Raw genomic sequence first — 13359 nt, forward strand, 5'->3', positions numbered from 1 at the left:
TCGCAATGTAACCTGAATAGACTTGGATCCAGAGTCATAGACTGACAATGTTTGGAACAATGAGTGGCACTGCTGCTACTTATAGTAATATATGTTAAATTAAACGGGGAATTAAATTGCCTATGAAAACATCTGATATTCTTTATGTTGAGAGTGGAAAAGCACAGATTTAGGATTAAAAACCTGAAAAACATCATGGAAACTCGAGAAAGTTGATACGACAGCCACACCCCAGTCTGAATAACAAAGGTACACTTAAAAACAACAATTAAAGTAACATTCTGTGGAAAGGTAAATATTTTGGCCGCTTTGACAGACGTCCCCTGATGCACAAGGCGATTCCAAGAAAACATTTGGCTGCGTTTGGATTCTTGTATCAAGCTTCATCCTAGAATTCTGGACCTATAAACTGTTCTTGGAGACCTTTAAAAATGTACGTTATAACACTTGCCGGTCTTTCAGCTCCAAAGTTATCAGTAGAAGTCGGGGGAGTGAACTCGAGGAAATAATAACACTGCTTTACTGTAAGTCATACATTTCATCATCTGTGTGGGAAGTTCACCTGCAAGCAAAACAAACTGACAAAAATGCACCGTATAGTTTAAGTAAACATAAAAAAACAACTACTGCTATATGCAGGTTTTGTGTGGGACAAGAATAATATGTAATGTCTTTACCAACACCCTTTATGTCACCCACGCCAGTGTTTGGTTTGGACTGTAAAAACGTGGTTTATGCCAGTTTAGACTTGAATTCTGAACATTGGCCATTTAAAAACACGTGTTGGTGGAGCAACCCTCTGTTCAAGACCCTTGACAGTGGGTAACCAAACTTCAGACTGACAGACCGCTTTGCTTCTTTTCAATAAAGATTCTCTGTTTGGCTCAAATGCAGCACAAGCTGCTACTAACCAAAGGAATAAGACAACTTACTCCACAATGGAGATGTGGTCAGATGAAGCAGTGCAAATAAAGGGAAAGCCCCTCATAGCATGGATGTAAGAAGACTATATATTATGCTCAAATAAGTGTGGTTAGGTTAGTTCATTGTTGACCCCAGGAAGGCGGTTGTCAGGAGGAATGATTTCACAAGCAGGGCCGACAAGAGAAGGACCAGAAATATGTGTACTTATATGTGAAATACCTCATTCAATGAAAAAAAAAACACAGAGGGATATCTGTTTTACTTCATATCACAAAGAACACTGACACTGCAAAAACATACGTATACACACGATTAAGTTTCAGGTTAAAAAATGTTGGTTTTTTTTGGTCTGCACATACTTAAGTCTTGGGTGAAGCGTTAATGTCTGTTTCTGGATGAGGTGTAAATACTCCGACTATTATCGAAGTGTTGGTGCCCCGACCATCGCTTTCCAGTGTTCAGTGCGGAGTAGGAAATCAGCTTTTTAAACAGCTAAAACCAGATGGTGATAAACAGCAATGCTTTATGCACCAATTAGCTTTCTGACGTTAATGATTTAGCCACACTAAGTCGCTAATGTAGTTGTGGGCATATTCTGTCCACTTTATTTAACTGGTCAAAATATTGGCCATTTGGTAGTAAATAGTCAAAGTCAGTGTCTAAGAGCTCATGCTTTTGTTTGCTTTTGTTTGTTTCTTATGGCAACATGTAGCTTTAATACTTTAAAAGTCCTTTTTTTTCCCTTCTTTGCACTGAAAATTCATGAGTCAGCTTTTAGAATATGATACACGTGTTTTTCCCAATTCTACATTTACATAATTTACCGTAATTGTGCATTTCTAAAGAACAGACTGGTTAGATTTTCAAAATTCCTCAGTCAGCCTCGTGGATACTCAGTATATCCATGAGAAGCAGAAGCATTTTCTATCATGATTCCATGTCATGTTGTTGCTGTTAACATTCACCAGGCGTGACCTCCACCTTTGCTCTGATGGAACTAGCATCCTCCTCTGTTTTTAGGGTCGACCCCTGGAACAACTTGTCTCCAATTCCTTCAAGGGAAAAAACGCAGAGTTTCTGCAGATCACAAACTTCTAGGTTAGAAAACAGGCAGAAACTCTTTGGATGCATGAACAAATGTTTTGTTTCATTTAGCAGGAGGGGAAAAAAGGTGAAATAATGAATTCCTGCAGATTTTAGATTTAAAGGTTGGTAAAAGAATGACGATGGGCTGTACTGACACTACTTTCCCTTCACTTCACAGATTATATTTAAATAGTTCACATCAGCGCTGGCCAAAACAGATTTCACACAAATAGAAAACAATAAACGACTAAACAGAAATACTAACAGCCTCCCAATTAACTCCTGCGGCTTCAATTCCTTTGCTCGTCTTCCTCCACCCAGAAAGTCATCTTTCTTCATAAATCTGATCTCACCATCTTCATCCCCAATGTCATCCAGATACCGCCGTCAGTTCTTATCAAGTTTGCTGTCCTTCTCGAACTTCCTATGCTTCCGGTTCCCTTCTTTCAGTCAGACTCCCAAGAGATTAACCCCATCCGAGGCATTTGAATTAATCTCAGCTCTCCATGCATCCTTCATACCACTGAGTGCTCATTGTGGTGGTGGTGCTGGTGCTGGTGCGTTCCTCCGCTCAGCACCGTGTGGTTGACGGACGACGCCGAGCGGTCAGATCCCTCCGCTGCCGTCCCGTTGACATTCTCTTGCCTCTGACAGCACAGGATCTGCCGGAAGGTGGCGCTCATCTCCTTGTCACGGTAGGAGTAGATGATCGGGTTCATGGCCGAGTTGAACTCGGCGAGGAGCAAGAAGAACTTTTCGTAGGTGAGGACGGTGCAGCTGGCGCAGAAAACGTCGAGGAGGAGCAGGACCAGGCCGGGTGTCCAGCAGACGATGAAGGCTCCTGAGGAGACACAACAAAGGGAAAAATGTTTTTTTTTTTTTTTTTTTTTTATGTTTGCATTCAATTATCAACAAATGATGCTATTCAGTTTTAGTTCACATACAAAATAGAATGCAATTAGAATTTTTCTTCACTTTCTCTTATTTCTTGGCGCATTACCGGGGCATTACTCGACTTCCTTTATTCCTGCAGCTTGAAATTTCATGCCTCATGACATTGGATGATTTCCTTCTGACTGATATTTGAATCATGCCGACTCAAAGAATATATTCACTTACACTGACCAAGTATAGTGACGACTCATCACTTGGGTTTTTATGATCCTAGTTATCGTCCCACACATGGGAGTAATCCTGCTGTTGCAACTTTGCTCTGATATCAACGTAATGATGTGGATGATAATGAAACACACTGTGTTTGAATCAGGCTCACTTCGACGGCGACGAACGAAACCTACCCAAGATGAGAAATAAAACTAATCTTAGATCTTGTTACTGAAACTGTAGCTTAGTCCTCGACCATCGACCGGATGATGTAACGCTTGGGTGAGGCAGCAAAGTCTGAGAATCAAAAGTTGTTTTTTGCTGTGTTTGAAAAAGACAAAATCACACTGTAACCATGACATCACCATCACTTTACAGCCCCACCTTCTGTGCATCAAAGAAAAACGCTCATCTCACACAAAGAATGTCCAGAACCATTCAACGGCACATTTAGGACAAAAAATTATTTGGTTGAATAATTTTTCTGATGTAAGATTTAGATTATGCATTTTCTATTTTGGCATGCATCTGAATCTGAATCTGAATGTTTTGTATGTAACTTTTTCACTTTTTGGTCTCTGTACATGGACCACAAAAATAATGGCAAACTTTCCACATAAAACTTTCCAGTGTCAGATAAATAAATGAGATGCCAGTAAATCAGTTTGGCTCAGATAGAATAAAAAAGTGATATAAAGATGACTCAATGTCGATCAAATTATTTTCTTCCAGCAAATTCAAAAAGTCCTCTTTACCTACAGCCAAAAATGCTGCTGTCCAAAATGCACCACATCAATCTGCTGAAACGTAATTTGACAGTCCTTTACAAAGTGTTTCATATGGAGAAAGAAGAGAAAAGGAAAGAAACGAAGGGAAAAGAAAAGAGAGTGTTTGTCAGAGATGGGACAGGATGTCTCAGGAAGTCAGATCAGGGAACCAATCACACCGCATCCTCTATTAAGCCTCTTGCGTGTCAACAGTTGTTTGTGTGTGTCTGTGTGTGTGTGGGGGGGGGTGTCATTAACTCATTACTCATAAGCATCAAGTTCAAGTGTCTCAACAGATGCTATTTGTCTTAACTATAAGACAACTGTAGGACATTGCTCTCTTGAGGCTTGTAAAACAAAAAAAAGTCTGGCTCACAAATGAGGCAAGCGGACAGAGAAAGAGGCAGAGAGGGGATATCGACGGGCGGAGGGACGGGCCTGCTATCTGTTAGTGTTACAGGCGGCAGCTGGAGCGGCGGCTTGACCTCACTCCCCTGCTATGCAGGCAGACACTCCGGCGTTTGATGCATTTCTCAAATGGCTCGCACCCCAGCAGAGAAACTATCCAAAGTATTTGTCTCTCATTGAAACATCACTCTGAGTGAGCACGACCGTATTTCCTGCCTTCAGGAACACCGTCTCATTTTATGTCAGCGATGAACTAATCCAGCCACGGATTTTACCCTAATTACAGCAAATATTCGTCTCTTCGTATGCAAACAATACAACTAATCATCCAAGGTCATAATACTTCTCTTCTGTGCCATCATGGTTTCTGCTTTAAATATGTAAATATATATTTATTGGATGTTTGTATTGACCTTCCCTTAAAATTTAAGGCTTAAATGAAGAAAAAGGTTGTGGTACTTGAAACAAGTTTTATACATAGTTCATCACAAGACTGCCTCGTTGCTGGCCGTTTCTCATGAGGTGAAGCTGAGGTTGTTCGTTTTTTATGTTTACAGGAGAAACAAATTCTGTTTGGACCTAAATAAAACCTTTTCACAACTTGCAGATGGTACATGGAGGGAAAGGAAACCAGAGAGATGGAAAGTTATTGGGGAAGAGAGATAAATAAATATATGGAAAACTGCTGTGATACGTTCATTGATAAAAAACAAACAAGAGACGTATGAATTTGTTGCCAAAATCATCCTCAGCTCCACGGTGACTTAGCCACAATACTGGCTAATAGTTCATCATAATAAAAAAGAAACACCCCGAACAAGCCGCCAGTTCATCACAGGGCAGATGCGATTGTTGGAAAAACAAATAGAAAAGGATTTATGAGAGTTTGTCGCATTTTCATTCCTGGTCTTCATTCTTTTTTTTTTATTGTCACAGCGGAAATGGGGTTTCCATAAGACAAAGAACAGAAGAGTGTGGGAAGAAAAATAAGGGAATAATGAGAATCAGACAACTCCACACACAACATTACAGCACAAAGGCAGACGCTGGCGCACTATGATGCACAAGCATGAGAACATTTTAGTCGTGTTGAGGAAGCAGTCTGAGAATGCTGCCCATTTCAGCTTCCTTCTCTTTGCAATCAACAATCAGATCATTAACCAATAGCAGGGCTTCGGTTTCAGCACTAAAGCACTTTGTCCAGCGCCATTAGGGACAATTATTTTGAGTTAATATTCTTCCTCTGCTCACCTCCTCCTCCTTCAGCTTGGGAAAAGGGGATCTATTCCCCTAATCACAATGAGGGTTTGTGCGGAAAGGCTTTGCCGTTTCTCGGTCTTATTGCAGCAGCATATTCTTTTCCACTTAGTCACAAGTGTAGCGGAATAAAAATTAGACGAAGGCGTGATTGTCTGTCTTTTCTGTCTGTATCCACAATGGTTGCCGCTCTTACACCATGCATTCAGTAACTGTCTGGGTGCTGCAAAGCTCTAAGTACATTTAGAGCATCTCCATGAAACACAGCGAAGCCCCAAATGTAATTTATGCCTATAATGACCGACAGCCAAACGCACAAAGCGAGCAAAGCAGTCTCCCTAACCCCTAACCAAAACTATAAACACATCAATGACTCATCATAAAGCCTTTTCTTTTCTTGCAGTGGCCGCACTGGACTGCGAGTAAGAATTGTGAGCTGTCATCACTATAAGCGTAACCCCTACCAGTAATTTCCACTCCAAACAACAGCCACCCTAAACGTTTTTACAGAGCTATGATCACGTGGTGCTTTCCTCTGATAAAAAGAATATACAATCTGCAAAATATAAAATATCACTGCCTCTCATCTCATTGGCCAAGCAGCTTCCTCGCTCAATCGCATCTTTCAGATGGGTACTGGATTTTGATATCTTGGGATCTTCACCTCTCCCTCTATATCTGATATGGTGAAACATAACTTTTTTTAAAATCTTTATTGGAGTGTGTTGGGAAGGATTTTGACCGGTGGTCTTTATTACCATTGTCTTTAGTAGGGCATGTGATTTCCCTAGATTTTAACGTGTCCCCATTCTCCGTAACAAGTCATTATTTGACACGCTGGATAAAGCGGTTTCACAATTTGTATGGGTCTGGAAGTCCCCTAGAGTCCGTAAAGCTATACTATTTACGCGATGCTACAATTTCAGACAATATTATTGGACAGCCGATATACAGAAACATTTATATTGGGTGTGTGATGAGGATGATTCTGGGTACAAATGGGGATGTCATATAGCCTCTGTTCATTATTATCAGTACTTAGCTCTGTCTTTATCCCATGTTGGAGATAACCCAACAGCTAGGGAAAAGGGAGCCATTTGGAGGCAGTTTGGAAAACATCCCGCAACCCTTGGGCCATCTGTACTAACGCCTGTGAGTTTATACCTTCAATAGCTGATGTGGCCTTCAGAATTTGGCATGACAAACGACAAGACGGTTACGGATTTGTATGAGAATGACGTTTTTTTCATCTTTTGCTGACCTCTCATCTAAATTTGGTCTGCCAAATGCAAACCTTTCCCGTTATCTACAGGCTAGAGATTTTGTGAACAAACAATTACCTCATTCCCCCAACAGACCTCCTGAAACATAATTGGGCCATCTACTTAAAACAGTCCCTCAACAGAGTAAATGCGTTTCAGTCTTGTATAAAACACTTTGATAAAGTAATTTTAAAGACAATTTCTGCCACTGAAAGAAGTTGGAAAAATGAGCTACGGACAGCTTCGTCTGAACAGCAGTGGGTTAAAGCTTTAAAATGAATTCATTCGTCCTCTATTAGTGCCCGCCATGCCTTGATCCAGTGTAAGGCATTCTATAAAATACATTAAACAAATACAAGATTGTCAAAAATGTATCCAACATTTGTAATATGTCCACATGTTTTGGGGTTGCCCTAAACTGAGTGCATTTTGGAGGGAGATTTTTGATACACGTAGCCAAGCATATGGCCAGACCATTCCTCCTCCTAACTCGCTTTCAACCATTTTTGGCCTCCCTTCTGACACAAATTTATCTAATCCCCCCAAACAGGCCTTGAACTTTACTACTCTGCTGGCTTGTAGGATTATTTTACTCAGGTGGAAGCTTTCCCATCCCCCCATCCCATGATTGTGGGATGAAGGAAGTAATGGACATACGGTTGCAATGAAACCAAGTTGTTAACGTGCTCTACTTTGGTATGTCTTTCATTAAAAGTAAATTAAGTAAATTTGTTGTTAGTGTTTAGACAACTGATGATGACATGAGTTTCACGCCATAAAATAAAATACTTGCAATTGTCTTGCTGTGGTGTAAAAATAATGCGTAATAGCAAAACCTCGCATGCAGCCCTTTGAGACTCCTGATGCTGAGCCTTTCACCTCTGACATTCTTTACATCGTGCTGATGTAACCCACATGCTTACAAGCTTTCACACACGTAATCTAGTATTGTGGTGTCTTCCGTGGCCAACAAACCTTTACATGACGTTACTTTGGCAAAGAAAGTAATGGCATCGGTCTGTCCGCAAGATTATGGAAAAACAGCTGGATGTATTTTGAAAAAAAACCTGAAGATGGTTCTTGGTCTATATTAGATCCCATTTAATTTTGAGAGCGATCTGGATACCTGTCTGGATAAAGAAAACAAAAACATCTGGATTTTTCCATTTATTCGTAATGGAGGCTTTTTCAAAAAATTATATCTTGTAAAATATGCATTCAATTCACTCACCAAAAATCACAGTCATAAAGGGGTCCAGTATGCACTATCATGCAAAATGTCTTCTGGAGCTGAACCAGAATGAGGTCAGGAACAAATATTAAATTTGAATATTGAAAACTCAATTTCCATCCATCCAGTCAAGAAAATGGATGGATTTCATCTTGTATTTTATTTTTTATTTTTTTATTTCGCGTAAAGTCCTGAGTGGGAAATGAGATACTTGACAGAGGTTTTCTCATTAAACTTTTCCTCTTTTCCTGATGTCTCATGTTCCCCATTTATCTTTTTTTTATATCCTATAACAGTTTTCCTTCTTTTCACCCTATCTTGACATTTTCACTCCCCTTCTCTCTCCCTTTTTTAAATCTCTCCTGTCTTTGTCTTAGTGCAGCCATACCTCTCTATCTAGTATTTCTCACCCCATTCCTGTTTCTCTCCCAGTTCCACCCTCCTCTCTATCGCTCAGCCTCTCTTTATCATTTTCCCGATCATCTGCGGCCACAGCCATATCATCCTACTGAAATAAATTAGTGGGCAGAAACCATTAAACATATTACTGAGATGGTTTGTAATTTGCTGTCAGAATTACATATTTTCCTGTGTTCCTATTTCCATATAAGCACTTGTGCTCACAGGAGTGAAGATAAGAGTTCACATTCAGTGTCTAAGTTATTGACACAATGGCCTTGTTGTGTACACTGACAGGCTGCTGATGAAATCAAGGACCAGATAATACATAGCCCTGCCCAACTCCAGAATAAGCACCACCCAATACACTTTAAGCTTTGTTTGAAATTATGTAAAGTTAGAGACAATAAAAAAAGGATATGTTAGAATGTATTTTAAGACATTTCTTATAAAATTTTCCTGCCACCAGCTCCTTGTTAATCAATATGTTTGATATCTGACAATTAAGAAGCAGCACTGTAAATCAGGGTTTGCTCAATTTGCATTCATGTTATTATTTATCAGAAATGCGCTAAACATAACAGTTTTTATGAGTAGATTATTAATTTCTAATGAGAAAAACAAAATTAAAATTGATTTTCAAATAGAAACCAATTAAATTCCACCACACACACACACACACACACACACACACACAGACAAATTCCTTTCCCGACAGGCACAGCTGAACTGGACAATACTCGGTTATACTTGAACCCTATAGCTGTTAATCCAAGCTAACAAATCCAGGCTTACAGGAAAAGCCGATAGAACAAGTGAAACGTGTTGTCGTGGCACAGAGCGCGTTGAATTCGCCAGAAATCAGCAAATCACTGCTGGAAACATTTTCAAAAGGACAGATGCTGAACTCGAACACACAGAAAACAGGTGACAGGTTTGGAGGCTTGTGCTGAGCTCTGATTTGTTCTGCTCTTACAGGCACTACAGATAAAAATCATTCAGCTCCCACGCTGAACATCGATTGGTTATACAGTGTGATTCTGATACAAGAGTCAGGGATAAGACATCTGTGTGCATCTGTTTGGCCATGGTATGTCTTGGCGCTCCATGCTGTCTGACGATGTGAGCGTGTGCAACAACATAAGGCTTTAAGATAATGAAATCATTCAGAGAACCCCTACATGAGCCAACACCTGACGCACAGGCCCACACCCAGGGAACAAGGGTCATGGTCGATTTGGCACCGGTTTTGAATCATTAAAGAGAGAAGATGAGAGTTTCTGTTCGTATCATTCAAACTGGCTTTTTTTCTTCTTCTCCAGATCAGAACTGAGTTTGGCACAGTATTCAATAATACTCGCAAATATGACTAATAGAAGGACGCTTCTTCTCGAACGTTTAGGAAGGCATCTAAAATACAGCCCCGTTAATAAAGGATTTTTGAGTAAGGCATTGGCGTTGAATCATCCAGTTAGATATGCATTTTTCATCTTACTTGTATGAAAATGTAATAATGAAACTGTTCTGTTAAGGGTTTAATTGTGACCAACAAGAACTCCTTTTGATAAGAGTAAGATTGAGAAACAAAGATAACTAATAAAGTATGCCTCTTTTTAAAAGGGGTTCTCATAGTCCTTGTCCTGGCATCATTACTCGATGCTTCTCTGCTCTCCCGCACTTATAGTATGTCCTCGTGTGATTTCAGACACAGCTACAGGTGCGCTGATGAAGCCAAACGAGACGCATCTGTTCCACATCCCAGCTCATCATCATCAGCTCCTTAGTTACCCCTGCTCATCTAACAGATTATGCTTCTGCCTCCATCCCGTAGTTCTGTGTCCTCCCATATTTATTCCCGGTCGCTGTCTTTGTTTTTTCAATGGACCTGCTGGTAATATTGTTTGTAGGTAATCCGGCTGTGTATTTCTGTTAGTTTTCCTTCTGTGGCTCCAGCCCGCCCTCGTCATAGACCTGATTTAAGAGTTTAGATTGTTCTTATTTGTGGCTGTGATTCTCTGATTGTTAGCTCCGGACGCCGTGCAGAAATCAACCTGCAGCAAAAGTCACCATAGCAACCCTCACAAATGGGGTTTAATGTTCAAAAGTAATATTTGTTCCTGGCCTCACGCTGGATCAGATCCAGAAGACATTTAGCATGATGGTGCATATCGGACACCTTCATGACTGTCATTTATGCTGAGAAAATTGAACGCATATTTTACAATATGTTTTTTTTTTTTTAAAACATGCACTATAAGTAAACGGGACAATCCGACAGTATCCGCAAACCGCATCCAATGCGGAGGGAATTCTGTGGTGAGATAGAAGTCCCCACCTTACATGCCTGTGTCAAATTCCATAAACATCAATCAATAATCAACCAAGATATTGAGGAACAAAATTTGAACATCTACTTAAATTAATACTTGAAAATGCCAGCGCTTTCCCTTCCTTATCCTTCCGTCATCCCAGAATAATCTTTATGAGGTGCAGCCAGAAGTGATCCACACACACTTGCACATTTACTTTATCTGTCGTCACCCTTTCTCCATAAGAGGCATGCAAATATCTGCAGATTTAGACTGAGAGCCACCTCTTTCCAACCTGAACCATGAAAGCTTCTCTAAGCAATAGAAAACGCGTTAAAAGGCTGCAGACGACATCCTGCTGTCCACTGCTTTGAATTAAGATCGAAGCAAAGACTACAGAGGGGACTGGATGAGACAACACATCACGTAGGAGACAGATCTCACGGAATCCTCGGGTCTGTTTTGTCTAGGACCAACACATCCTGCTTCCAGACAGTCACCGTCATTTTCCCACAACTCGCACTCACCAAGTATGTACACAACTAAAAGTTAGCCTGCCACTGTAATATTGTAAGTCCATATGAATCTCAGTACACACAGCTGAGGAAGCCTGGACATTTCTGGAAAATAATAATAAATGCATGTCTCTCACAATTATCAGACCCAACTCGTTTGATCACAACACATTTTTGGATGGAACGCTGAGGAAAAATGTGGATCAAAGGGTGTTGTATCTGTGCAGCAAAATATTGTTTCATTTGAAAAACTAAAAAAAGATGAATGCGGTCACGGTCAGAAGTTTTGTTTTAACACAAGACAATGACTGAACATTAGACATTGTTTCAGCAAACAGTAGCCATGGTCATGTGGACGCTTCACTCGGAATGCCGTGAGGATATTCTCCCTGGAATTGTGTTCATTATTTTTCCACCATTAGTCCTTTGCAAAAAAAAAAATATCTGGCCATAAGTAACATCTCCACTTTCATTTTCCTCAGGAACAAGGAAAATAAACAACCAACAAACTGCTTACAAGGTGTACTAACATGCAATCTATGTATTCCGCTTCTTATGTATGCATGTATCCTCTCCAGATGGGAACAAGTCAATTGCCCCCCTTTGGATCAGGAAGATAAAAAACACAGCGTGGACTGAACACATGCAGAATGACAGACGGACGGATGGATGAACGGATGGATGGACGGATGGACAGATGGATGGATGGATTCATTCATTCTTCCTTACCCAATACAATTGCCACAGTTTTCAGCAGAGACATCATGGTATCTCTGTTGCGTCGTGGTCCAGAGCTGTGCCGTGACATCCTCATGGTCCTCTGGCGCACGTATACAAAGATGTGGGCATACAGCGTAACCATGACAACAAATGTCACAAGGTTAAACACTGCCCAGAAGACCAGGTAGGAGTTGCTGTAAAGTGGCGCCATGTTGGAGCAAGACTGGACACTACAGATACAGTTCCAGCCCACGCTGGGGATGGCCCCCATCAGTATGGACATCGTCCAGATTATGACAATCACCACCACCACGCGCCGGTTACTCATGCGTGTGTGCAGCTGCATGCGGAAGACTGTGATGTGGCGTTCGATGGCGATAGCAAGCAGGTTAGCTACGGACGCCGTCAGGCTGGTGTCGATCAAGCCCTGGCGCAGCAGCCATGTTGAAACAGTGAGATGTCTCGTGTTGGGTCCTGTGTTGAACATCAAGTAGAAGTAGGCCAGTCCAGCGAAGAAGTCAGCAGCTGCTAGGTTGGCCATCAGGTAGTAGATGGGGAAGTGGAATCTCCTGTTGACGTAGATGGCGATCATCACCAGAAGGTTGGCGAGCATGATGAAGATGCACACAGTGATGCCCAGCCCCATCACCAGCCGGCTGACGGTGTTCCAGTCCGTAGCAAGGTCTTTACCACTGCGGTTGTAGAAGAAGGTGATCGTCTCATTGTAGAAGCACTGTTCCTCCTCCATGATGGTAATGGAGCTTTCTGGAAGGGGAGAATAGATTATATATTAGAAAAAAGCAAATATGAAGGTATGGTGCAAAAGGTCGGAGATTGGAAATGTTCACTTATCGACAACCAACCTCAAAAAAGCCATTATATGTTGAAAATATATGTTTTGAAAAATATCATTCAAACGATGCATTTTTATGGATTAGAGTGCAAAGAACAGAATCCGTCCGTACAGAGCAGCCTCTCCGGTTGATTTTCTAAGCACATGCGAATTATTAGGCTTCAAAAGTTGATCTGTACTTTGTGGTAAAGTTCAGAAGTTCAACACAAACCAATACTTAGCAAAATGTGGACTGAATCTAGTTTCTGAAACATGGAAAAACAAAAATAACCCCCCTTCAGTTTGGACTCAGCATGATTAGAGGATTTGTGTGTGTGTGTGTGTCGGGTGGGGGGTTGTAAGCTCCAGCCCCACCCAGACCAGATACAAGACGTCGAGGCTCAAGCCAAATGGGGTCTGTGTGTGTTTTTGAAGTTGTGTGCATGTCAATGGAGTGTAAGGGCGTAGCAAATGGAAAAACAAGAGGGGGTGAGAAATTAAGCTGTGAGTGTCAAATGTTCTGATCCAGACGCCAGCATTTCATC

The 13359-nt window shown here is 41.1% G+C and overlaps 1 protein-coding gene across 1 annotated transcript; it reads right to left on the reverse strand.

Moving 5' to 3' along the window:
* Window positions 1-2525: 2525 nt before the first annotated feature.
* LOC137914005 (lysophosphatidic acid receptor 1) lies at window positions 2526-12730 on the reverse strand. The gene is made up of 2 exons (XM_068757623.1): window positions 11992-12730; window positions 2526-2851 (listed from the first exon to the last, which is right to left on the reverse strand). Exons 1-2 carry the CDS (start codon window positions 12728-12730, stop codon window positions 2526-2528), a joined length of 1065 nt encoding a protein of 354 aa, XP_068613724.1.
* Window positions 12731-13359: the final 629 nt, after the last annotated feature.

This window comes from Brachionichthys hirsutus, unplaced genomic scaffold, assembly GCF_040956055.1.
Source record: "Brachionichthys hirsutus isolate HB-005 unplaced genomic scaffold, CSIRO-AGI_Bhir_v1 contig_647, whole genome shotgun sequence".
Taxonomy (NCBI): Eukaryota; Metazoa; Chordata; class Actinopteri; order Lophiiformes; family Brachionichthyidae; genus Brachionichthys; species Brachionichthys hirsutus.